Genomic DNA, 26,539 nt, shown 5'->3' on the forward strand with positions numbered 1-26,539 from the left:
AAGGGTTGCCATGGTGACTGGCCCGGATGCTGCTGTGGCGCTCAGTAGACTGTGCCTGGGGTGTTTCTAATGCTTCGGGGCTGGTCTCTGGGCTGTGAATGTCGGCCAGGCAGGGAAAAGCCACGAACTTTCAGGCCTTCCTCCCCGCTAAGGAGTCCAGCCGGGAAGGGTCTTCGTGGCACTGCCTTCCTGGAAAGAAGGGAAGGCCCCCGCGGAGGCAGCCAGCAGAGTGAGAAGTGCGTTCCAGGGAGCATATGGGTACTTGGGGATGGAAAGTCCAAGGAGAGAAAACCGCCAGCAAGAAAACACGGTGCAAACCCCAGCCACCAAGTCCACACGTTAAACCATACAGCGCCCGGGGGGCCTGAGTCGGAGGAGAGGCAGATTGGCAGGGCTGAGAGCTCAGTGGTTTTCTGTGCAGACGACTCAGCTGGAGAAATTAAGATCGGGGCTGAGTTGAGGAGAAGCCCTCCAGGGTTGGGACTGCAGCCGGGCAGAGAGGGACGGAGACTGTGGGTCTAGCACGTGGCTCAAGGGCCAGGCAAGGTGCCACCACCCGAGGTCAAACATGAATTCTGTCCTGACAAAACACGGGTCTCCACCGCACAGCTGGCTCAGCCTCCATTCGGGAACCGGTGAGTATAATTTCTTCTTCTGGTTCAGAAAGGAGGGTTGAAGAGGAGCGAGAAAAGGGGATTTGGTGGGTTTTGGAAGGACTTGGTTACGGCCCCTCACTTGCAGAATTCGCCTGGACCATTTGAGAACCCTTCCTGCAGGCTCGGCGCACATTCTGTCCTAAGGGGTGATTTAATGAACTGAGAGCCTGGAAGGCAGGGTTGGCCATCAGCTCTGACTTAGGTGCAGGGAAAGGAGGCTTTCGGTTTCAGCCATCCGACCCCTGAAAGAAGAAAGAACAGGGTCCTGTGTGAAGAGCTGCTCCACCGGCAGCTGCTAAGGAGGGGGGCTGGGAGGGCCTGCGGTGGGGGAGGCTCTCCAGCTTCCTCTTCTGGGAGGTAGAAGGTGGGTGAGAAAGCAGCCCCCAGACTTTCAAACCTTCAGTTTTGTGTATGAAAGCTGGGTCCCCAGTGGCAGGACAGCCAGGAGCAGGTTCCCAACTGTAGCTTTGTAGGACTGAGACATTCCTCCAAAACCATTGATATTTGTAAGTTCACTTCTGATGCACGCCATGACGCATTTTGGCAATGGGGGATCAGGAATGGCGTGCGTGGACTCAAATAGGCTTCCAGCAACCCACCGTCAGAGCCCTGGCCTGGGAAACACCCTGTTCCCGGCCAGAGAAAATGGCTTGAAGGTGTGTTAGCTGCTGGCCTCTTAGCACTCACAGAAGAGCCCTCATTCCGACCTTTGTCTGCCCACCACCCCCTCCCCTTCCCCGTGGCTGGACCAAGACAGATTTAGGAAGCAGACAGTGAGTCACACAGAACTCTGAGCACCCACTTGACCTCCCTGCAGGGCCGTCCCCTCCCTGGGAAGGGTCTGCACTGCTGACGTAGTCTTCCTCTGGCTCATACACCCATGAGAAACTTACCTACCACGCTGGGGTCTCCACTGGGAATGGCCAGAGAGTCAAATGGACAGGTGCCTTTCACACTAATATATGAGCCTCCAGTGACCCATGTCCAGTTCACTCAAGGTCCATCATGGCTCACTCACTGCAGGGGAGATTGTTTCCAGGCTTGTGTGAGATGTGGGCTACAGCCCCAAATCATGGCTGCCACATGGACACCAGAGAATGGCCCACCCCTGCTGCTTCAGTTTGTTTGTGTCTTTTAAATTAATTAATAATTTTTTTGGCCACACCATGAGGTTAGTGGGATCTTAGTTTCCTGATCGAACCAGGGATTGAACCAGATCCTCAATAGTGGAAGCTTGGAGTCATAACCACTGGACCTCCAGGGAAGTCCCTGATTATGTCTTTAAGCCCTTTACTGATTTGTTTTTGATATTGAAGGACAACTGGTGTGAATTTCCTGGCGGTTCAGTGACTACGATTCTGCATTTTCACTGCTAGGGGTGTGGGTTTGAGCCCTGGTTGGGGAAGTCAGATCCTGCAGGCCATGTGGTGTGGCCAAAGAAGGGGGAAAAAAACAAAGGACCACTAGTTATGCTTTTGCCATATTTCCAAGTTTTAGAGTTAAACAAGCTTTGGTGTAATATTTACTGAACTTGTATTAATTGTTGGGCATTGTGCCAGGGGCTGAGCTGGTGGTGGTGAGCAAGATAAATGCCCGTCCTTTTAGGATCCTACCACTGTGTGCCAAGGACAGGAAAACAGGAAATTGAAAAGCAGTTTGATGTGTGTTAAACAGAGTGATGTTACTGTGGGGTAATGGGTTCATACATAAGAGAGGTTCCTCTTGTAACACCCATCTGGGGGATTTTTTTAAGGAATAGCATCAGCAAAAGGATACAGTGGAATCAACTGGGTAAAGACTATGGGTAGAAAGGTTTGATTTCAGGAAGAGAGAAAAGCAGGAGCTAGAAATGGCATTTTGTGCAGTATGATTGGGACACACATTGGAAAGACTGAGCAGTGGGTGGGTTCTTGTGGGTGCTGTGGGAAGGGGGGAGTATAAAGAAATGGTGCTTGATCCAGAGAGAGGATGGTCGAGCATCTTACAGAATTCAGATTTCATCCTTGGGGGTGATGAGCATTTAAGCATTTTTATAATTGCAGAGTAGGTAGCATTTTCAGACTTGCAATTTAGAAAATCCTTTTTGATAGCAGTTTGGAGAGTGGATTTGGGGGAGTATGAGGAGGAGAATATGAGAAAGAATCAGGAGGCTTCATGGTGGCTCAAATGGTAAAGAATCTGCCTGCATTGCAAGAGACCCAGGTTCGATCCCTGGGTTGGGAAGATCCCCTGGAGAAGGGAATGGCTACCCACTCCAGTAGTCTTGCCTGGAGAATTCCATGGACAGAGGAGCCTGGCAGGCTATACAGTCCATGAGGTCACGAAGAGTTGGACACGACTGAGCAACTAACACTTTTGGAATAATGCAAGTGAAAGGTGGTCATTTAAACCGCTTAAGTTAGCATATAAATCTAAAAAGTACATACATGCACATATGCACACACATATGTATGTGTGTAAACTTTGTTCTGCCTGTGTGCGTGTTAGTCTCTTGGTCCTGTCCATCTCTTTGCAACCCCATGGGGTGTAGCCCACCAGGCTCCTCTGTCCATGGACTTCTCCAGACAAGAATACTGGAGTGGGTTGCCATTCCCTTCTCCAGCGGATCTTCCTGACCCAGGGATTGAACCCCGCTCCCCTGCATTGCAGACAGACTCTTTACCATCTGAGTCACCAGATGGTAAAGAGAGTGTAACAGGGAAGCCTTGTTCTGCTTATACAAGTAATATATTTTCATTATAAAATTCTCAAACAGTACATAAATAATGAAGCTATAAGTTCTGATTTTCTGTTATTTCCAATTGTATTTCAGATTTTTTCTCTGAATATTTACATAGCGCACATACCTAAATATGCACATGTATGTAAAAATGTTGACTTGAAATTGAGGAAAATATGCAATTGCTTTTTCCAATTAATACTATATTTTGGACATTAAAAACTGCAGTATATAAAAGTCTACCTCATTCTTTTTAGTGGCTCCATGATATTGATATGTATTGATATACTTAATTTTTAAACTGACCCTCTATGAGTGGACATTTGGGGCTGTTTCCAGTTTTTCACTCCTGTAAGTGATGTAATGAGCATCCTTATACCTGTGGACTTGTGGAAGAGTATCTACAGAATACATTTCTGGGGGAAGAGGATTAACATTTTACATTTTTAAAAAATAATTTTATTTATTGGCTGTGCTGGACATTTTGCTTTTTAATGGCTAGTTCCAGGTTGTCTTCCAGAAAGTCATTTATCCCCCAGGAGCAGAGTATTTCAGTCCTTCATGTGCTTTCTATGTCTGGTCATCATCTGTCCCGAGCCTATCCCTGACACATGAGGGTGGGTGGCTGGATGGGTGTCCCCTTACATGGTCTCAGGCACTTCTCTTCTTTGTCCACTCCCATTACTGAAATGCTGTGGCTCTTGGCTGAAGGACAAGGACAGCTGCAGGCTCTGACATCATGCCTCTGAAACTTCCACAGGTGGGGGGCATCAAGGGCACTCCATGATCCTCCTGTTATTTAGCCACTAAGTTGAGTTCGTGAACCTCATGGCCTGCAGCACACCAAGCCTCCCTGTCCTTCACTATCTCCCGGAGTTTGCTCAAACTCATGCTCATTGAGTCAGTGATGCCATCATGGTCCTCCTAAGGACCCTCTTAGTAGTAAGTTTTTAACAGCATAGATTACAGAAGCAACTGACCTGTATTGAATCACAGCTCTCCTACTTACTATCTGGGTGACTGTAGGCAAGTCTAGCATTCTGAACTTTAATTTCATTATCTTCAAAGTGGCAACAACAGCAGTGTCTATCATCCAGGGTTTTGCAGAGCTCTGAGGAGGCATGTGAATCTGCATCTGATAACTATAGTACCTCAAGTTTTTGTGGATCTGTTTCTGTTGGTTTTCAAACATAGGATCTTAGTTACTTGTGTGCCTAGTTATCTTTGACTGTGTTAGACATTGCATTTTAAAAATTATTTGCAAGAAAAATTTGAGGCCTAGGATGATATAGGATGTTCACATGCTTCTGTCATACACCTGGAGACATATTGTTCTGGGATGACCTTGACCCAAGCTCAGATCTGAGGTTCGCTGGACTTTGAGCTTTTCCCCCTAGCTCCACAAAGCCTTTAGAAGTAAAACTGTCTCTCACCTCTTTCTTCAGAATGCATGAAAACCCTGAGTGCAAAACCATCTATTTACCTTCCTAGATACTCCTCTTTTGTGTTTTGTGTGGTTTGATGTTTTTAAGATTAAAGAAAAAAAAAAAAGATTAAAGAAAATTTTTTCATACAGCAGTTTTGGTTGTTCCAAGTGGGAAGGCTGATCTAATTTACCTAATCCAGCATTGTAGGAAGCAGAGTCCCCACTGAAGGATCTGAATGTTCAAAGCATTTAGTAGATTGTCTCTTTATACCTGTTGCTTCTGAAACCATGATGTGATATTTACTTTATTTGGGGGTCTTGGTTGCGGCACGCGGGATCTTTGTTGCAGCACATGGGATCTTTTTAAAAAAAAAATTAATTAATTAATTGGAACTTCCCTGGTGGTCCAGTGGCTAAGACTCTGCACTCCTAGTACAGGGGGTCTGGGTTCAATTCCTGGTCAGGGAACTAGATCCCACATGGCACAACTAAAGACCCCACACGCTGCATCAAAGATTGAAGATCACGTTTGTAACAACTAATGCCTGGCACAGCCAAATAAATAAATTAAAAATTTTAAATTAATTAATTAATTTACTTCATTTACTTTGGCTGCAGTGGGTCTTGGTTGCTGTGTGGTCGTTCTCTAGTTGTGGTGAGCAGGGGTTACTCTACTTGCAGTGAGTGGGCTTCTCATTGAGGTAGCTTCTTTTGTTGTGGCTCAGTAGCTGTGGTGAACAGGCTTAGGTTCTCCAAGGTATGTGAGATCTTAGTTCCCAGACCAGGGATTGAACCCACATCTCCTGCACTGGCAGGTCGATTCTTAACCACTGGACCACCAGGGAAACCCCATGGTTTTCTTTTAAAGCACAAGAAGCTGAAGTTTGTTAGATTCATGGTGAAGTAGGGCAGAGGCTTTCTGTGGCCAACCCAGAGCCACAGAGGAAGTTCCCTGTGCCCTCCTGGAATCCCTTCATGTTCCTAAGCTCCTGGCATTTCATCCATGATTACCTCGGTGATGATAGCCTCTTAAAATTTCAGTCAGATCATGTTCCTCCTCTGCTAACAAACTCTGATGGTTCCCATTTCCCTCAGAATCAAAGTCAAAGTCCTCACAATCCCCTCTGGGATTTGATGCCCTTGTCGCCTCTCTGACTTAATTTCCTCCTCCTGCTGACCCTGCTCCAGTCACACATACCCTCTTGCTTTGTTGTTTTCAGTCGCTCAATTGTGTCTGGGTCTTTGTGATCCCATGGACTGCAGCACACCAGGCTTCCCTGTCCTTCACTATTGGAGTTTTCTGAAACTCATGTCCATTGAGTCAGTGATGCCATCCAACCATCTCCTCTTCTGTCACCACCTTTTCCTCCTGCCTTCAATCTTTCCCAGCATCAAGGTCTTTTCCAATGAGTCGGCTCTTGGCATCAGGTGGTCAAAGTATTGGAAGTTCAGCTTCAGCATCAGTCCTTCCAATGAATACACAGGGTTGACTTCCTTTATGATTGACTGGTTTGACCTCCTTGCTGTCCAAGGGACTCAAAGTCTTCTCCAGCACCACAGTTTGAAAGCATCAGTTCTTCGGCGCTCAGCCTTCTTTATGGTCCAATTCTCATATCCATTCATGACTACTGGAGAAAGCAGAGCTTTGACTATATGGATCTTTGTTGGCAAAGTGATAACTCTGCTTTTTAATACACTGTCTAGGTTTGTCATAGCTTGTCTTCCAAGGAGAAAGCATCTTTTAATGTCATAGCTGCTGTCACAGTCCACAGTGATTTTGGATCTGCAGAAGATAAAATCTGTCACTGTTTTCACTTTGGGTGACCAATATATCCTGGTTTTAAAACTAGAATCCTTGAGATCTCCCTGCCTGGTGGTCCAGTGGCTAAGGTTCTGTGCTCCTAATGCAAGGGGCCCAGGTTCCATCCCTGGTCAGAGAACTAGATCCCACATGCTGCAATTGAGACTCAGCACAGCCAAATGAATAAATAAATAAATATTACTAAAATAGAAAACCCCTGAAAGTCCTGTGTCCTTGGACTCCTCTTAGTCTGGGCAAGATGAAGTGGACCTTGGTCACCTTAACTTCAGCACATTATATGTCCTTTCCCCAGGGCCTTTGCATTTGCTGTTTTCTCAGATATCTGCATGACTAGCTCCTTCACATCACTCCAGTCTCTGTTCCAACTCACCTTCCTCAGAGAGGAGTATCTACAATATTGTGCATATACACTCACACACACAGATGCACATGCACACTCATGGTCACTCTTTGTCCATTAGCAGCTATTTTTCTTGCAATACAAATGAACAGAACTGAGGCAGTCCCTTTCCAGGCCCAATAGGAGGCTCTTTGAGCACCAGCATTCACTGTAAGCCATTATAGCCAGCAGTCCCCCTGCCCAGAAACTGTGTCTATAGGCTGGGCCTGCATCCTTGCCTTGATGGGAAGGAGAGGTCCCTGGCCTCTGTGGACCAACAGGGAGACAAAACCCATCCCAGGCAACCTGGGTCTCTGCAGGGATGTCCAAGGGGATGGCAACAATAGTTTCTAACCATTGGGATCAGCGTTCCAACAATGGGTTAGATATTTTGAAATCCCAGCTGTCCTGGAAGTCTGGCCAGTCTTTTCTGTGGTTGGGAGCCTGGCTCAAATGCCTTTGTTCCTTGGACAGACTTGGCCCTCCAGAGGGCCCAGCCTCTCAGACTGTCTGGCCAGGTTTGAAAGCCTGCAGTGGCCAGCGGCTGGCAGCGAGACTGGAATGTGGCCACCCTGCCATAGCCACAGACAGCCCTGGGGATACAGGCAGGCCTCCATTTCCTCCTTGTCCCCCCCGCCCGCTCCCAGCTGGGAAAACCCTGGCGTACCAGCTGACAGGGCCTGGGTCTAGCCGGGGTCTCTACTCCCCCCACGAGGTGGCCAGGTCTGACCTCAGGCTGGGTGTTCAGGCCTGTGGGCTGCCCACTGCACAGGGATCCTCCTGGCCACCTTCACTGGACTGAGTTTTGAGGTATTCGGAAGTTGACCCTGTGAGCAATGGTTGGTTATGAACTCATTCAGTCAATGAGCAATCCCCTGGCACCCGCTGTTCCAGGCTGGCCTCAGTCCTGTGTTCAGGGGAGGTGGCTCAGATAGAAAAGAATCTGCCTGCAGTGCAGGAGACCCGGGTTTGATCCCTGGGTTGGGAAGATCCCCTGGAGAAGGGAATGGCAATCCACTCCAGTATTCTTGCCTGGAGAAGTCCATGGACAAAGGAGCCCATAGGGTTGCAAAGAGTCAGACATGACTAAGGGACTAACACACACACACACACACACACACACACACACACACAGCTGCTTCAAGGGGCTCCCAGTGCAGAAAGATCCAGGCTGCAGCTTTCTCTGTGGTCACCTGCAGTAGAGGCTGGATCAAAGAGTTGCCTGGCTGAGGCTGGGGGATGGCTCCACCAGACAGAAGTGGGTGCGGATAGGTCCAGGAGGGTGTGAGTGGCCATGCCAGGGAGAGTGGCCTTGTCCCACAGATGGTAGGGAGTGAATTTTTAATCAAAGCAGAGATATTTTCAGATTTACTTTGTATTTTTGCTGTGATTTTTGGTCATTGTCCTCTGACTGTGGAGGCTGCTCTTCTGGACTAAGTCATTTTAATCCCCACAGCTGCCCTGTGAGTACCGTCACTGGATAGCTGAGGGAACTGAAGCCCAGAGAGGCTAAGCAAGTTGCCCAAGGTCACACAGCCAGCAGGAGCTGGGATCTCAGCCAGGTGCCAGGCTGCATTCTGGAGGCTGACTTGGAGTGGCAAGAATGAGGCAGGGGGCCCAGACACAGTGGTGATGGCCTGCGTGAGGGCCAGGGCATTCTAGAGGCAGAGCTGAGAACAGTGTGGGCAGCTGGTCCGTGGCCAGCTAGCCTGGGGGTGTGCTTGTCCCCAGGCTGTGGTGGGCAGATGGGTGGATGAGGACAGTCAGGCCAGATGCTGGACAGTGGCTAGACCTCCCACCCCTTCCCTCTGGGGAGTTGCCTGGGCCTGAGAGGCCTCTTGTCTGGCTGTCAGCCTCCCCCACACACTCGAGAGAGCCCAGGAAGGGACCCGTTTTCTTGGAGGGCTGTGATCAGTGGCCTCCCAGAGTCCCGAAGCAGGGTGCACCTGGGGAGGGGAAGGACCCTGGAAAAGACCCCCCGAGCCCCCGTGTCTCAGTCCAGGGTGCTGGCAATGATGGGTGGGGAGGGCCATGTATTGACTGCACCCTGCTAGCACGTGGAGCTTGACTATTCTGACCCTGGTGGGAGCAGTGGCAGAGGGTGGAGGTGGTGGTGAGGAGACTCTGGCAGCAGCCCCCGCCCATTTCCCAGCTGACCCCGGGCAGGTCTCTAGGCCCTCTTGAGCCTCCCTTCCCGCTGTGGATGATGGGGAGATGGTAACGCAAAGATAGCATCGCTAAGCGGCTTAAAGGAGATCCATCTCCAGGGCTCTGGGTCCAGGGCCTGGCGCACAGAGGAATTTGTCTGCCCAGCTGCTGGCTGGAGAACAAGGACTGAGCCAGGGTCCCTGACCGAGTGGGAGCCTCTGCTTCCGGGGGTTCGTGTCAGAGTGCCTGGGAGAAAGATGCACAGGCTCCTGGCCGGGGCCACAGGGCCCTCTTGCCTGCCTGGCCCAAGGCTTCCTGCTGGCAGGACTCTCCCCCAGCAGTGCTGACCATCCACGCACTGAGTGCTGGGACAGCCTGTCTATGGGGTGTGCTGCGGGGGAGCTGCCCACGGTGCCCACCCTGGGAATGGAGCGGAAGCCCACCACAGGGTCCTTCCCTCCTCAGTCCCGGGCTCTGCAAACCCCGTCCTGGGAGCTGTCATGCCCCGAAAGCTCACAAGTCTCTGTCCCAGCCCTGGGGGCCCCCGAGAGTTTGAGAAAGGGCTATGTGGGCCCAGCAGGTTTTGGGGGAGACCCACACTGGGCCAGACTCTTCCTGGTATGGTGTGCGCAGCCTGCTCTGCTGGGGGCGGGACGCGGCAGTCTTAGGCTATGAAGAGGTGTCTGGGGAGACAGCCTGGGGCCGGGGCTCAGCACCTTCCAAACTGAGGGACTCACAGGTGGCTGAGGCTTCAGGTCCATGTATCCAGCCTTCGGGTTGGTTTACTCTGTCTGTGCCACTCGTGCCAGCCCCCTACTGTTCATCGCTCCAGCAGGTGCATGCCTGCTGCTGGGGGCATGGTCTCCATGCCACTCCCGGCCCCATGAGGAGCCACTCACCCAGCCGCTCTGGCCCTGGAGGGTCCTTGGCAGGGGCCTCTGGTAAGTGGGAGCAGACCGTTCTCTTCACCTGGAGCTGGAGATCTGCTGTGTTATGTGGGGGTTGGGGACACACCTCCTCTCAGCGGGGAGCGGGGGAGTTGGGGCGCTGGGGGTGGCTAGTGCCGGCCCCGTGCTGTGTTATATAACGGGCCTCTGGCTGGCCGGCCAGACATAATTCCTAACAGGCTCTGCAGTCCGACCTGGGAGCACTTAAGCACAGCACAGTCCGTGAGGCCACTTCTCACGCAAGCCCTACAGCTGGCGCCGGGTACCGTCCGGCAGTGTCGGCGCTGTTAGCGGCCAACCCCACCCCACCCCTCACCTGCTGCTCCCAGACTGTGCTGGGGGTCCAGACAGGCCTCCCCACACACCGGAAGGTGGAAGAAAGATGTGCTCACTTGCTCCTGGGGGCCTCAGGGGACGGCAGAGGGTCAGGCAGGACCTTGCTTGGTGAGGGGGAGGGGCAGGGCCTCACGGCAGGATGCAGGGACCACCCCCCAGGTCTTCATCCCCAGGGGGCAAGCTCTTGTTCTCTGCTTAGCCCCATGTGAGCGGGATCTTTTAGAGACAACAGTGTGTGGGAGTGGCTTCTCACCTCACTCCTTTTCACAGATGTGGAAACTGAGCTTCAGCAAGTGTCATGCCCAGGGCTACCCAGCCAGAGAGGCAGAGGCAGGACCCTTGGACCTGTCCAGCCCTCAGGGAGTTGCCCTCAACTATCCTGGTGGGATGGGGTCAGCCAGGGCTGAAGAGGGAGGGGCATCTAGAGGACCCAGGGACCCCCTGCTCTGTGAATTCAGGAAGGGAAGGTGTCCCCGAGGACCAAGCTCTCTGTCGACTGTGGCTGGCTGGGAGGCGGCAGGCCTGGGGGTTGATGGCCAGCTCGGGCCACCTGCTCCTCTTCCTCTTTCAGCCCCTTACTCAGCGGGCCTCTGAGGCCCTCTGCCCAGGCCCTCACGTGGCACTTCTGCTCTCAAGGAAACAGCTGCGGTTTGCCATGGCCTTGACACCCCCCGCCCCCCGCACCATGTCAAAGGCTGCTGCCAGGAACTGGGTGAAGCAGCCTCGGGTTTCCAACTCCCCATCCTCTGCCTGTCACAGCCCTGGTCCCTGGCTGGTGGGAGCTCTTTGCAACAGGGAGAAATCTCTGGGGTCTCCCTGCTTGGGACCAAGGCTCCCCACTCTGAGGGGCAAGGCAAGTAGAGGGAATGAGCCATTGGTGTCCTGGGTCCCCTGGGATCACCCTGTCCAGAGATCATGAGCTTCCAGGAACAGCTAGGCAGAGAGAAGGACCTGGGACTGTGGGATGGTGGGCTTCCAGCTCAGGGCCATCTTGCCTCCCTCTGGGCACAGGATGCCCCTTCTATGACTTCTATGCCCTTCTATGACTGCATCATTGAGGGCCTGGCACTGCGACCTCATGGTGAGAGCCCAGCTCTGGAGTTCACCCCCATTTGTCCCCTGCCAGCTCTGGATGGCCCCTGGCCTCAACCATGACCTCTGACATGGGCTAATTAGTACAGGCCTCATGGGGCTGACATAAGGCTTAAAGGAGATTATGTGCGAACTGTGTTTAGCATGGCATCAGGCCCATGGTGACTCTCATCACTCTGCCCATCTGGGGACAGAGCAGAGTACAAGACAGACATGGGCTTCCCTGGGAGTCTAATGGTAAAGAATCTGCATGCCAATGCAGGAGACATAGGTTTGATCCCTGGTCTGGGCAGATCCCACAATTCATTAAGCAAATAATCCCTTGCATAACAACTATAGAGCCGGTGCTCTAGAGCCTGGGAGCTGCACTAACCGAGCCCACGTGCTGCAACTATAGAATCATGCACCCTACAGCCTGTACTTGGAAACAAGAGAAGCAACCACTGTGAGAAGCACTCTCACTGCAACTAGAGAGTAGCCCCTGCTAGCCACAGCTACAGAAAAGCCCGAATAGCAACCAAGACCCAACACAGCCAATCACGTACATATATATACACATATATACATGTATATATACAGCCAATACACATACATACATATATAAACAAGCAAAAACAGAATCCACCTTGCAATGCAGTGGACACGGGTTTGATCCCTGGTCCAGGAAGATTCCACCTGCTGTGTGCGGTGCAACCAAGCCTGTGAACCACAGCTTCTGAGCCTGCACTCTAGAGCCTGGGAGCCACAACTACTGAAGCCCGTGTGCCCTTAGAGCCTCCATAACAAGAGAAGCCACCACAATGAGAAGCCCGAGTACCGCAAAAAAGAATAACTCCTGCTCGCCACAACTAGAGGATGAAGCAACGGAGACCCAGTGCAGCCAAAAAGGAAAGAAAAGGTGGGGGGGAAGGACAGACTGCACATCCCAGCAGTAAAGAGCCCCCTCCCCATGTTTGTAAGCAGGGTTACTCGCTATCCAGTTTCCTGGTTTTCCCCAGACCCAGTAAAAGGCCCAGATGTGTCCGCTTGCCTTTGACACCTGCCTCATGGTGGTGGTGGGGGCTGGTGGGCCCCCTGGGACACTGTGGGAGCCCATTTATCAGCCTGGGTGGGTCTTCCCAGAGCCTCTGGGTGCCTCTTGCTCTCCTGCACAAGGAGGATGGGGGCCAAGCTGGGGATAGGGGCCTCTAGCCTGGACAAGAGGAGTGTGGGCGATGCCCGTGGGAACCGGGAAAGGACATCAGGCAGCAGGACTGTACAAGCGAGGGCAGGGAGGTGGGAAACAGGAGGCACGTTTGAGGACAGAGAGGACATCTGGGAGGAGGCTGTAGGTGCCCCAGGGAGGGGGAGAGGTGCAGCCAGATCTCATCTCTGCAGCCCCGGGGCCTGAGCACCAGCAGCTCCCAAGTTGGGCCTCCACAGGTGGATGCATTTTGTGGGGGGCTCTTTGTGTTCACCCCAAAACTGAGGATCAGAAGACATCTCCCCAGGCTCCCTGGGTGCGATGTCCTTGGAGCTCACTGTTTTGAAAACACAGCAAAATATAGTAGCACCTCTGGGTCTAAGATGCAGGGGAGTCTGGACTGGGTAACTGCTCAGGGACCACTCTGCACTCTGCAAGCCTGGCCTTTGCCTGGTGGGCCCTGAGACCAGCCACGGCTGCCAGGGAAGAATCATCTGACTCCCCCGAGCTCGGTCTGGCACCCCCCTGCTGGCCACTCGCCTGTAAACACGAGCCAGGGTGCCCCCCACCTCGTGTGGGCCCAGGCTTCGTGGGAGCCAGTGATTACAGACCAAAGGGCCCGGCTGCATTTGTCTGGTCCTGGCCCTGGGCCGGAGGAGGAGGCGGGTGGGCAGGCAGGCATATGGTTTGAATTACTTGAGCTGCCTCTTGGCACCTTATCCCTCAGCTGGGGGTATGCAGGCTCCCTGGACGGCTACCCCACCACCCTCCCACCCGCCACAGCCCTGGGGTGACCCCCCACCACCCAGAAAGTAGAGTCTTTTGCTGTCAACACCCCCTGCCTGGGCCTCGTGCCTCTCTGTTGCCAAGTATTTGGTTGGGCAGGGGGCAGCCATCTCTGCCCCCACTCAGGCTAGCTCCTTTGGCACCCTGGAAAGTTGGGGAACCACAGCAGGGTCACACAGAGTGGGCTCAGCAACGTGGCAGAGGCTGGCTGGGAGGCTAAGCAAGGTGCTCTTTCCACATCCAGCCTGAATCCCCATGGGGCCACCCCTTTGCTCTCTGACCACCGAGCTTCTCCCCCAGGTGGCTGTCTGGGCCCCCAAGTTGGCTTTTATAAAGATATTTACTTGGCTGCACCAGGTCTTGGTTGCAGCATATGAACTTTTAGTTGCCGCTTGTGGGATATAGTTCCCTGACCAGGAATGAACCTGGGCCCCTTCATTGGGAACAGGGAGTCTTAGCCACTGGACCACCAGGGAAGTCCCCCTAGAGTTGACTTTGAAACCAGATAGTCCTGAGTTCAAATTCAAGTTCTGCTCCTTGCTAGCTGAGTCCCAGTTTCCTCATCTGTGCTCTGCCCCACCCAGCTCCTTCACCCCAGCGCTTCCATCTGCCCTGGCCCCCACCCCTTCCGTCCACCTCTTGTGCTCACTGGACGGGGGCTGTGAAACGCCGTGGTGATGCCTGGACTCCTTTGCACCCATTCAGCCTGCCCAGGCTCCATGCATGGCCCTGCCATCAGTGTAGGTGACACGGCCTGAAGAGGGAGGCAGGGGCAGGTGGCAGGCTGGAGAAGCTTGGTCAGCCCAGCGAGGGAAGAGCCCTTGGTGAGAGCCGGAAGGGCTGATTCTGGGCCTCAGCCTGGCCCACAGCTCGTGCCTTCTGACCCTTGAAGGCCTCCCCCAGTCTTTGCTCAGGGAAGCTGGGAAACGCCTTGTGCTTCCTGGGGAGGGGGCCCAGTCAGGCTGCTGAAAACAACTCTAGGCTCATTCCACAGCACCTCATGGGCGCTTCCACTCCTCATTAAGCAATCCTGTGGGGTCCAGCTGGGGCTGGGGGCTGGGGTCAGAGGTCAGGGGTGGGGGGCTGGAATTGCTCCTGGGGCAGCACATTTTTCTCTTCTGAAAACTTATCTTAGCAAAGAGATCATGGAACAATCGGACTCTTTTCCGGGCTTCTGCGGTCCACAGACGGCCAGCCCATCCCCTTGGTGGGGGCTCCGAGGGGGCCGGGAAGTTGAAATTTGTAAAATGTCTGTAGGAGGGGAAGAAAGGCGCTTTGTGTGGGGCTGGGGCCCTGGCCATTGGTCAGCTCTGAGGCCCCCGGCCACTCCCAGCATGCTCCCCTCCCCGGGGAGGGCCGCACTCGCCGGCCCTGAGGCCAGCCCTAGGGTCTCTGCAGGCCCTCTGCAGTCCCTGCACCCACTGTGTCCAGGCCTCGGGGACCCGGGGCCCTGGGGTACCCAGCCTCTGAGGGCACAGGCCTGGCAGGGAGGCCTGCCCAGCTCTCAGGATGTTTCTCTACTGGAAGAAGCGGGGTGCCTACGAGCTGGAGGCCCTGCCTGGGGCCCTGGCCGAGCTGGAGCTGGGGGCTGTGGAGCGCTTCTCCTGGAGCTCCACCTTGGACATCATCGAGGACCTCGGGGGTAGGTGCAGGCCCACTTTCCCAGGAGGGAGCTCATGGGGCTTGGACACCCGATCTACCTGGCCGCCTCCCTCTGGCCAGAGCCTATGGCTCACTCACCATATATGTGCTGCTGCCGGTCACTTACTGAGCAACAGTGTGGGACCAGGTCCCGCCTGAGAGCTGCTGCTGGTAGAGGAGAGGTGCCTGAGCTGGAGGATCCAGGGGGGCATCAAGGCAGAGAGAGTAGGCCGGGGAGGGCAGCGTGGGCCCCACAGCTAGGAAGCAGGGCAGCTGGGGCTGGGGGCAGCAGTGGCTGGTGCTGGGCTTCAGGCCTGGACTCTGCCTCCACAATCCAGGGCCGGTGGTGGGACCAGTCTTTCTGGAACATTCATGTTCAAGATCCAGGACATGTGCCATTTCTATTTTCCTCATTGCGGGTGAGGAAATAGAAGCATAGAGAGATTAAGCCCCTCAAGAGGCAGCACATGGCACCTTCCTGGCACTCCAGTGGTTAAGACTCCACACTTCCACTGCAGGGGGCGTGGGTTTGATCCCTGGTCAGGGAACTAAGATTTCACATGAAAGAAAGGCAGCACAGGTGGTGGGGGATGTTGAGCCTGACGGCCTGTTTGGTGCCAAATTGATGTGGATAATGATACCTGTGGCATCGTGGGGTGCTGAACTCGCACCCTACATGATCTGTCCATGGCAGATCCCAGGCCCACCCATCACATTCTGAGCCTTCTGGCCGCAGGGATGGGTCAGGGAAGGACCACGCCAAATGACCACCCAAATGATAAGGTGCGGGTTCAGCACCCTACGATGCCACAGGTATCATTATCCAGATCAATTTGGTACCAATGATACCTGTGGCATCGTGGGGTTGTTGAGGGGACTACCTGTGGTGACACATGGAGCCCTTCAAATGCTGCCCGCTGCAGAGCAAGGTCCTGCCAGCTGTTATCATGGCCATTTAATTGCAGCCTGGCAGAGTGTTCAGCCTCAGGCTGGCACCTCTGATTCTGTTGGGACAATTCAGTGCCCATGACAAAGGGAGCCCAGGTCTGGCCTGCAGAAGCCAGGAAGGCATGGTGTCTCAGGCCTTGGCCCTTTTCTCTTGTTGGCCTCATCTCAGACCCAAGGCTCTGCCCCACTCCGCAGGTTGCAGACAGAGAAGTGGAAACCTTTCCTAGGAGCAACTCCCCAGCCTGGCGTGGTCCTTCCCTGACCCATCCCTGCAGCCAGAAGGCTCAGAATGTGATGGGTGGGTCTGGGATCCACCACAGACAGAGACCATGTAGGGTGCAGTTTCAGCAGGCAGGGCGGTGTTGCTCCCAGCGGGGAGACGGGATGCCTGGTGGGTGTAAACAACAGGTGTCCTGTCTGTGAGGAGCCCCCTTTGGCCAGCTGTCCCATTGGCCAAAGTGGACAGGGGGATGTGGCTTCTGGGGGGAGTGGGGTGGGCAGAGTGTCCACCTGGGGCCCAGGATCACAGGCACCTGTGCAGGGGGCTGGGAGGGAGGAGCCCGTGATACTGAGCAGAGTGTGGAGCAGGGGGAGGCAGGAGAACTGTAGGGGAAGGCTCGGGCCAGCTGGGAATAAAGTTCCCTGTCTCTTCCAACCCAGCCGGGCGCCGTTCAGGAACCAGAGTGTGGGTTAGGGGCAGTGGCACAGGGTGTAGTCTGAGTCCTGTCCCCTTGTCCTGCTTCAACTGGCAGGTTCCTATCCACAGAGGCAGGGAAGGTGGCCAAGGTCTGGCCAGAGACCACGCAGCCAGTCCCCGACACCAGCCGGGGAGGCCTAGCAGGGGCCAGATCCCCCATTTCTTATTGGGTCTCTCGGCCCAGTCAGTGCAGAGTGCCAACCAAGCAGTTGGGCCCTCACCCCTCCTCCAGGCTCTGGAGCAACTTCTGTGAACCCCCTCCCCTTCCCCCAGCCTCTCCAGCCAGGGCCATCTCTGGGGTCCCATGGCTAGCATTTAGAGCAGACATGCCCCATGCCAAGGCTTCCCTTGGCTACCGGCATCTCCATGCCCCCTCTTAGAGGCAGGGACGATGCCTGCAGTCCCCTTTGCTCTGAAAGGGTAGTCAACGCTCAGCGGGGTGCTTAGTGGTGGTGTCCAGATCCACAATGCTACAACTCCTGTCCACTGCCTTGGAACCGCAGGACCAGGCCCTATTCACTGTCATGACCCCCTGCCTCGTGGCCCCAGCACATGGTGGGTGGGTCACAGCGTGTGAGCAGGCCTCACGGGTGAGCTGAGGCAGGCGGGTGGGAGAGCTGGGCACACAGCTGTCTGTGTGGGCTCTGTCCTCTGCAGCCAGCCAGCGCCTGGCCTGAGCCCATCAGGGGTGGGCGGTGGGCCTCAGCTCCGGCTCAGCCCCGCGATGGGGTGGGTGGCGGGGAGCTTATGCACGGAGTGTGACTGCCTTGAACTGGAATCTCACACCAGCTTCTGCAGTCCTGCTCCTGTTCCTCCCTTGGCCACTCTCAGTTCCTCCCAGGACCTTGGGGAGGAAGTCTGTGGTGGTGGACAAATGTGCAGGTGCCCACAGCAGCTTCGGCCACAGGAAGTGGCTGGCCAGCCCCAGGCTTGTGTGCAGGAACTGTGTGGACAGTTTCTGTAGCCCCAGAAAGGAATTCTGGTGTGTCCTCCCATGTGTTCTTACTGAGTCCAGGCATGTGGGTGGGCAGAGTAGAGGATGGGGGGTCTCTGTTTTCAGGAGGTGATGCCATTGTTTGTTCTGGGCTATAGTCAGGAACAGCATCAGAGGCCATGGTCCAGGCTTCTTCCTCTACCTGGTCCCCACCTGACTGCCTACCCCACAATGCTACATAGGACTTTAGGAGGGGGAAATTTCTTTCCCAGGCCACTGTGATGCTCTGATCAGTATCTTCGGTTGGGAGAGGTGGGTGGCTCCTGAGATCAGCAGGCATTTGCTCAGGACACACCCCTCTGGCTCTTGAGCAGCTTTGGGTCAAATCTTGCCCTTCTGCAAGCTGCCCTGATGATGGGGTTCAGTTCTAGCCGAGCCCGCAGCAGCTGCCCAACCAGAGACAGGCTCCCAGGAGGGCTGGGTTTGCGTGGGAGGGGGCATTCAAGGCCACAGCTGCTTCCTGGGAGGGGCAGCTTTTGCCTGGCCAGGCTCGGGCTTGGGAGCTGGTGGGTAGGAAAGCTCTGTCTCCTTGAGACAGAAGAGTTCATGGTGTCATGGAGATTTACAGGTAAGGGGCTCCCCTGAGGAATGACAAGGGTGGTTTCTTGTACACTTGTCTCAGCCCAGAGCCAACTGGGAAAGGGAGCACTTATGTGACAATGAGAAGATCAGTTCACACGTGCTAAGCCCATATCTGTGCCGGGAACCATGGGGGCACTATAGGGGTGGTGTGGCCTAATAGTTAGGAATACAAACTTGGAGTCTTATGGTTCTAGGCTCAAGTCCCAGGCTCATCTCTCACAAGCTGCATGACCTTGGGCAAGTTGCCCAACCCTCTGAGCTTCAGTCTCTTCACCTGTAAAATGGGCATGACCATCAAACCTCCCTCTCTCAATTGTTTAGAAAAGTGCTAGCCCCTAGAACTTTCATTATTTACTTTTTTTTTTTTTTTTTTGGCCATGTGTGCACTTCGTTTAAGTGTGCTGGCTTCTCTAGTTGCAGAGCTCTGGGTCAGCAGTTATGGTGAATGGGGTTAGCTGCCCCATGGCATGTGAGATCTTCCTGGACCAGGGATTGACCCCATGTTTCCTGAATTGGCAGGCACATTCTTAACCACTGAACACCAGGGAAGTCACTTTCATTTACATTTTTTTTACTAGTCATATTTAAAAAAACAAAACAGGGAATTAATTCCCTGGCGGCCCAGTGGTTAGGACTCCACACTTTCACTCCTGAGGGCTGGGGTTCCCACAAGCAGTGCAGCACAGCTAAAAATAAAGAAAATAAAACATATAAATAAAAAAGCAAAAAAAAAACCAAAAAACAAAAAACCAAGCAAGTGAAATAATTCTAATAGCACATTTTATTTAACCTAATAAACTCCAAAAACGTTACCATTTCAACATATAATCAGTATAAAAAACTCATCAATGAGATTTTACATTCTTTTTCTTTTTGCACTAAGGCTTTAGTGTCTGTGGTGTATTTCACATGCATAGCACATCTGTTTGGACGAGCCCCTTTGCACACGCTTAGTAGTTGCAATGGCCAGTGGCTGATTTTTAGGGTTAGACCATGCTGCAGAGGGTCTGACTCTGAAATAAGACCGTGTGGGATAGGCACACAGTGCCCTGTGGGTGTCCGGAAGGTTAGAACCATCGCTATCGGCAGGTGTTTCTGGAGTGGTCCAGTGGGGAAGACAGGTCCAAAGTCAATTCAAAGGCCCATCCCAGGACAGTGGGATTGAAGAGGGAGTGATTCATTTGGAATTTGAATGTTCTGAGCTCCAGAGGCCTTCCAATGTTCTCTGTATTTGACTTGGGCCTTCGAGAGTGGGCAGGGTGTCAGTAGACAGCAGACTGCGATGAGAAGGATGTGGCAGGGGCAGAGGAACAGAACCGGGAAGGGCTGGGCCAGGGTCAAAAGCTCATTTCCGTCGCAGGAACCCCAGTGAGTAACAGAGGGAGGGGGTCGAGGTGAGGCAACAGGGAGTGGTGGGGACTGTGGAGGGTGGAAGGGTGTGTGCCCGTCTCAGGCAGACACGACCGGGGCGCTGGAGCCGTCAGCAATACGGGTCTGGAGCTGCCAGGCTCCTCTGGTTTGTCCATGGAAGCCAGAAATCTGGATTTTTATGTGAAATCTGACTTTTTAAAGTTGGCAACCAAGTCAAATTCTTTTGAAGCACTGTGCTCGGCCAAACAAAACATGTCTGCCGGCCGGCTTCTGCCCAGGCGCCCTGTCGGCCAGTTGTGGTGGAGACCGTGCTGGAGGAGAAGGGAAAACGGCATCGTGTGACTAAGATAGAGGGTGGGGGATGCTGGCGTGTGGGCTGGTCTGCCTGGCGGAGGGGCCCTGACTTTCTCAAGGAGGCTGGGGAGCCGCAGAGCCCACGGAGGCCAGAAGGGCAGCTGGGCTGTTTCAGACTGAGAAAGACAGACTCTGGCACCTTGGGGTGGGCGGCAAGTTCTAAGTTCCAGGTCTACCTGGTGATGGCTAAGGGCCCGCAGCCGGACACCCGCACAGGCTGACTCAAGTCAGAGTGGTACTCCCCGCGGTGGGGACCCTGGGGGGAGCAAGAGCAGGAGGTGGAGGTGGCCCCCGGGAGCTGCCCCACGGTCACAGGGCCACTTTCTCCCTGCCTCTCAGCTCTAGGGCTGTCTCCACTGACCAGTTGCTCCTATGGGTCCCCTTGGTCTTACTCCCCATTGACTATGGGGCTCTCTGCCCACTCAGACTCTCCATGATCTCAGGGCTGCAGGACCACTAGCAGTTGCCCATCTCAATTCAAATCCTCAAGAGAGCAGACTGAATTGAACAGGCTGGACCAGGTGGCGTCTCTGTCCCAGTCAACTATGTCCAGAATATGTGCCACCTGGGACAACGTCTCCCCCTTACTGGGCACTCTTTCTGCAGGGTTGTAACTGGGGCAACATGCTTGATGGGGAGCCCATGGCAGTCCTGGAGGTGGGGGACAGTCTGTCCCAGTGCCTGATTCCTCCCCAGCTCCCAGGGGCCCCCATCTGGGCCCTGAGAGCTATCAGGGTCCTCATTGGTTGGAGTTTCTGGGGAGAGAAGCATTCATGGACCCTAGGAGGTTGTAGCTTTAGTGCGAAGCACAGGGAAATTAGACTCCAGAGGGCTGGGACCAAGCAGTTCATGAGGGGCGGTGGGGGGGAAGGTCTAGAAAGCAGATTGAGCACCTTGAGGGGGCTGAAACCAGATGGGGGGTGTTGCAGGCCAGAGAGATCAGCCAGGTAGAACCCCAGTGTCTGGAAGAACCGGGACAAAGAACTCTAGGACCACAAGCGCCACATGGCAGTTGAGAGCAATCTGGCCCTGCAGTGCCTAGAGTGGTCATGGCAGGACCCAGAGAGCTGGCAAGGCAGCTCTAGGTCCCTGTGGGGGAGGAAGCAGCCCAGAGCCTGCAGAGTTTAGGGCCAGAATCCAGAAGTCTTGGGACAAAGGATGTTAGAACCCAACCCCAGCCCTGAGCTGTGAGAACCCACGGACTCAGATACACAAGCAGATCTCATCTGACTGAGTTCCCCAGACTGAGGAGGGTGCATGGGAAACTCCCCCAGAGCTGGCTGAGGTCTCCAGGTCCCTGGAAGCCCAAGTGACAGAGGGGATGCTGCTGGATGGTGGAGAAGGGCCATGCTTTCCACTCCACCCTCAAGCCAGCTACGTCCTGGCAGGCAGGACTGGGACAGGGCCATCAGGGTCCTCCTAGGACTGTCTCCTACCTCAGCTATCTTTGCCCCCAAGCTAGAGTCAGGACAGGCATCCTTGGCCCTTCAGACAGCTCAGGAAGCAGGGGTTCCGAGATGGATATCGGAACTGTGATTCTGTGAACTGAGTGAGGCGGGGTGGCCTGAGAGTGCTGAGAGTCAGCGGGGTCCCTTCTCAGAACCCCAGGCTCACACTCACCAAGAGCAGACTGGGGGACGCTGTGCCGTCGCTTCCCTCTCACCCTGGAAGCTTCAGGACACTGATGGAGACCCTTGTGCAGTTGTTCTTGCACACAGCCTCCTCCTCTCGACACCCCCCTCTGCTGCTTTTCAAAGGGCCTTGCTGCCCACTGGGCCCCACGTGAGCTCCTTGAGGCTTGACAGGGTCACCAATGAGTCCCCAGGGCCCAGCTCGGGGCTAGACACAAACAAGGTAGGCCCTCCAAGGACTTACTGTGTGTTTGCTGAGTGAATCCAGAGAACCCAGAAGACCTGAGATCCGTCACTGTTCCCTCCTCCAAGAGTCTGCGAGGGAAGGGACCGGGTCCTGGTCACCCGTGAGTCCCCAAGGGCCAGTCCATGAAAGGGGGGGATACATGTAGCAAGGCAGGCACCCTACTCCGGTTGGGGAAGGGACCAGGGTAGCCTTTGGAAGAGAGATCCAGGCCCCAGGGGGAGCTTCCACACCTGGGGCTCATCTACCCAGGGTCCCCCAGCACCTACCTCCAGGTGCGATGGGGTCTGGGCAGGCTTAGGAGCATGCTGAGTACCTTGGGAGAGTCTTCACCACCTTCCCAGGGCTCCATTTCTGTAGTTCAAAGTGTTCTGGAACCATTAAGATGCTGTCCAAGTATCTTGTGATGCTATTTACATAAACTACAAGATCAGGCAAAACTAATCGAAAGAGAGTTCAGGAGGGGAGAAGCTGACAGCCCCCCTGAGGGAGACTTCCACATAGGGGTTGGTGATGCTGTACTTCTTAACTTGGGTGCTAGTTATTTTGCATGAATACATTTTTGTGAAAGTTTTACTGAGCTGTGTACTCATGAGAGCTGCACTTTTCTATACCTATCTATTTTACACTTTCATAAAGTTTTTAAATTGCTAAACAACACCAAGATCATAGTAATAAAACAACAGTAGTCTCCAGGTCCCCTCCACTTATGGAACCCTTACCCCCATCCCTGACAGCATCTCTAAATGAGAAGAGAGGCCTCTGCTGGGGGCGGGTGGCAAAGGAAACCAGGAGCTGTCCTGACCTGCGTGCCTATCTACAAGAAGGCATCATTTCCACTGAGATGGTACCTTTCGGACGAGGGGAAATAGCAGAGCTGTCTAAAATGCCTTAATTTCCACTTTCCAGGAGATTGAGAAAATGTCTCCTAATCACATCAAAAACAGAGGTGTTTTCTTTTGAGGTGGCTGCGAGGCCGAGCGACTTGGGGGTGGCGAAGGAATGGCTTTTAGTCACACCCACGACTTTTCAGAGAGAGGGGGAGGGTGCGCCGCGTCCTCTCGGCTGATGCCCCGCGCCGCCGGGTGCAGGTTCTGCCCAGCGGGCCGCCGGGCGGAGGGGCGCGGGGGGTGGGGCGCAGAGTCCCGCCCCGTAGGCGGGGCCGCCACTCCGCTCCTCCCACCGCCCACCTGCCCCGCCCCGCCTCTCACCGCCGAGGGTCTCTCGGCCGCAGCGCTCCGGCCTCTCCCGAGGCACCCGGCCGGCGCCCGCACCCCCCGCCTCCGTCGCGCTCGCCCCCCGCGCCGACCCGCAGCGCCCCCAGCCCCTCCCGCGTTCCCGGCCGCCCCACGCCTCCTCTATGGGTGAGTGTGGGGCCCCCGGCCCGGCCCGGCCCTGCCATGCAGGCCGGCTGGCCTGGCCGCCTCCGCGCCGGCTCGGGGAGGGGCGTTGGCGAGGGGCATCGCGGGCCGGCCGGGGAGTTGGTGGGGGTAGGGGAGAGATCAAGGGCAGGGCAGGACCGGCTCCTTCCCCTCGGCAGGCGGGGATTCAGCCCGCCCCCTCCTTTGGGGAAGGCCTGCTCGAGATGGGAGGTAGACACCGGTCTCAGAATCAGGGCTGTGGGGGTCCAAACTCTGTCCCCATGTCGGGGCACGCTTCGTCACCCCTTCCCCTGGCCCTGCAAGCTGGCCGGGGCGAGCAGCCTCTTTGCCCCTCTTCCCTGTCCCCTCTGCTGCTGCACCCCAGGAAGAGGGGCAGCTTGGAGGGGGCCAAGTTCTGGATCAAAGATGGACAGCGGGTGAGGGGACCACCCCAGGTTCTTGCGGGTGGGATGTGGAGGGCAGGAGTAGGAAGGGATCTTGGACCCCTGGAGTCCCCCTTCCCCTCACTGTATTGCAGGAATCTCCCAGGAACCCTGAGGCCCCAAGGTCACTGAGCCACCCCCCCTCCCCTCCCCACCCCCCACCAGTGGGACAGAGAGAGGGAGCAGCTCATTTCCAAAGATGTTTTCTCCCCCTGGAATCTGGATAATTTCCCTAGGGAGCTGCAACAAGAAAAGGGCTCTGCACACAGATTCCCGTGCAGATAAGTTGGCATTTAAAAGAGAAAGGGACACTGCCCTCCTTTGAAGGGTGCATTGAGGAGACCGCCCCACCCCGTCCTCCGGTCGGGAGGCTCCTGGGGCCCCGGGGAGCCAGGGTGCCCCTGCCTGGGGCGCACCCTCCCTGGGCCCCGCCTAATTAGTAACCCTCCTCTCCTCTCCTTTGCAGAAGACCGGAGCCTGGAAGAAGAGAAGGGACTGCGTTGTCAGAACCCTGACTGCATGGACAAGGGCCGGGCTGCTAAGGTAGGGAGGCTGGCGGTCCTGGGGGCCCCTGGGGCAGGTTGCTAACCACCCGCTCTATCCAGGCCCGGAAATCCATGGGGCCCTGGCAAGGGTGCAGCTGGCTTGGCCACAGTGTGGCCTGGGTTCAGGGGTGGGCAGGGCTGCAGGATGGCTGGTTTAGGAGGCAGAGGGGCTGACCTTAGTTCAGAAAGAGCAGAGGTGGGGGGACTTCTATGAGGGCAGCCAGAGCGGGGGTGCCTCACAGCCCTTTCTTGCCCTGTGGTCCTTAGAGCCCTGAGGTGACAGGCACTGCTGCTCAATGTCACTGATGAGGAAGCTAAGAATCAGCAAGCAGGGACATCCCCCACCCTGCAACCAGGGTTCCATTCCAGTGCCCCATGGGCACTCTTCCTGGGTCACCAGGCCACTCTTCAGGCCTGAGCATGGGTCAGGGACACTATGTGACTTTGTGACAGTGACTGCAGGCCTGGGGATGAGGAAGGGAAGAGGGGGCCCAGTGGTCCTGGAGTATCAGGACTTGGGAGCTAGCAGTGGACAAAACAAGAGGAATACAGATAAAAATGATGGGGGGGGCCTTCTGCCTGGTCTGTGCTGGGCTCTGTGCCTCATGTGCTGTTTGTGGCAGCTCTGCTGGGAAGGCGTGGGTTGTTGCCCTGTTTTCCAGATGAAGATACCAAGGTTCAGAGAGGTCCTGTGACTTGGCCGAGGCCCCACAGCTCAGGAGAGACAGCCAGGGCTGGAACCCAGGTTGGGCCCCTCCCCGCACGCATTTGAGGGACAGTAGTGGTAACTGCCACAACTTACTGTGTCACCCCGGGCCCTGAGGACTCTTTGTCTCCTCCCTCTGGCCTTCTGACAACTGTCCCGTCACTATTCTCATTTACAGTGGACAGGTAGCGGCTCACCTAAGAACGCGTCTCTAGGATGTGGGAGAGCTGAGATTTGAACCCAGAACCCAGATCTGTGTGGTGTCAGAGCCCTGTTCCTAGCCACTGTGCAGCTCAGCTCTGCAGCTGCAGGAGATTAAAGATGCCGCCCTGTTACACCCTTCCACCCGGACATAGCCGCTTACATTCTGTATAGGAAGACCATGGCTGGAAGGAACATGGAGGGCTGTTCTGGGGGTGGGGAGAGGAGGGGGAGGCTTCCAGTTGCCGTGGTCACCGGCAAGGGGGCGGCTGTGATGTCAGATGCAATCTGCTGGCATGGATGGTGCCTGGCATCAGGGCTCTGGTGTTGGCTGGCTGCCTCTCCCCCATATGGGGGCTCCTGGCAACAATCTGGCCCCAGTTACCCTCAGTTACATCCTTCCAGGGGCCTGTGAAGCCTTGGGGCCTCTGCCTGACCCAGAGGGGTGGTAAAGGGGGCAGGCCACACTGACCCAGCCTCTTTTGTGGGCAGCTGCGCCCCAGGCAGACCCACAAGCTGCCATAGGCAGGGGCAGGGGTGAGGCCTATGAGATGAGAGTTGGTGTCAGAGTACCTGAGGGCATTCTGCAGCCTCCAGGTCTCAACTCCAGCCCAGCCGTGGGCTGCCTGCAACTCAACATGGCTGACGTTGGCATCAGCAGCAGACCATCACCCAGCCTGCAGGGGGAGAACCCTAGTTCTATCGCTGGTGGCACCTGCTTTGGGACAGGTGATACAGACTTGGGCCACAAGGATGCCTGAGAAATCAAAGGTGAAGGTCTAGTCAGGGAGGACATCTTGGAGGAGGTGGCCTCTGATGGGAGTGAAAATGTGGACGTGCCTGCATGCTAAGTTGCTTCAGTCGTGTCCAACTCATTGTGACCCCATGGACTGTAGCCCGCCAGGCTCCTGATCCCCAGGAGTCCATGAGGATCTCCCGGCAAGAATACTGGAGTGGGTTGCCATTTCCTCCTTCAGAGAATCTTCCTGACCCAGGGATCGAACCTGTGTCTGTTATGTCTCCTGCACTGACAGGCGAGTTCTTTATCAGTAAGCCCGAAAACGTGGACAGGCAGAGCAGAAGCCAAGGGCAGTCCAGAAAGGGGGAACTGCCACAGGCAGAAGTGCAGAGGCAGAAAACAAGGAGCAAGAGGCAAGTCTTCCAAAGGGTAGGAGCAGGCTGGAGCAGAAGGTCAGAGGAGGTGAATGACACCCAGGTTGGTGAGAGAGAGGAGCAAAGAATATCCTATTGTTGATGATAATAAGAACCACCAGTGACCAAACATGTTTACGTGCCAGGCAGGTTGTTAGGCCCTCACGCTTGTTTC

The 26,539-nt window shown here is 55.1% G+C and overlaps 1 protein-coding gene across 4 annotated transcripts in view; it reads left to right on the forward strand.

Moving 5' to 3' along the window:
* The first annotated feature begins 516 nt into the window (after positions 1–516).
* PLEKHG5 (pleckstrin homology and RhoGEF domain containing G5) overlaps positions 517–26,539 on the forward strand; it is a 53,091-nt gene continuing 27,068 nt past the window's right edge. For 2 of the 4 annotated variants that reach the window (XM_065935855.1, XM_065935854.1), the window contains exons 1-2: positions 517–635; positions 24,227–24,303. In XM_065935855.1, the coding sequence (XP_065791927.1) occupies positions 569–635; positions 24,227–24,303 (144 nt within the window). In that variant the 5' untranslated portion in view covers positions 517–568. Of the gene's footprint in view, positions 636–18,318; positions 18,343–23,734; positions 23,755–24,226; positions 24,304–26,539 lie in introns of those variants that run through there. The other 2 variants (XM_065935858.1, XM_065935859.1) reach the window with 2 other exon arrangements.

Source organism: Muntiacus reevesi, chromosome 5, assembly GCF_963930625.1.
Source record: "Muntiacus reevesi chromosome 5, mMunRee1.1, whole genome shotgun sequence".
Lineage (NCBI taxonomy): Eukaryota > Metazoa > Chordata > Mammalia > Artiodactyla > Cervidae > Muntiacus > Muntiacus reevesi.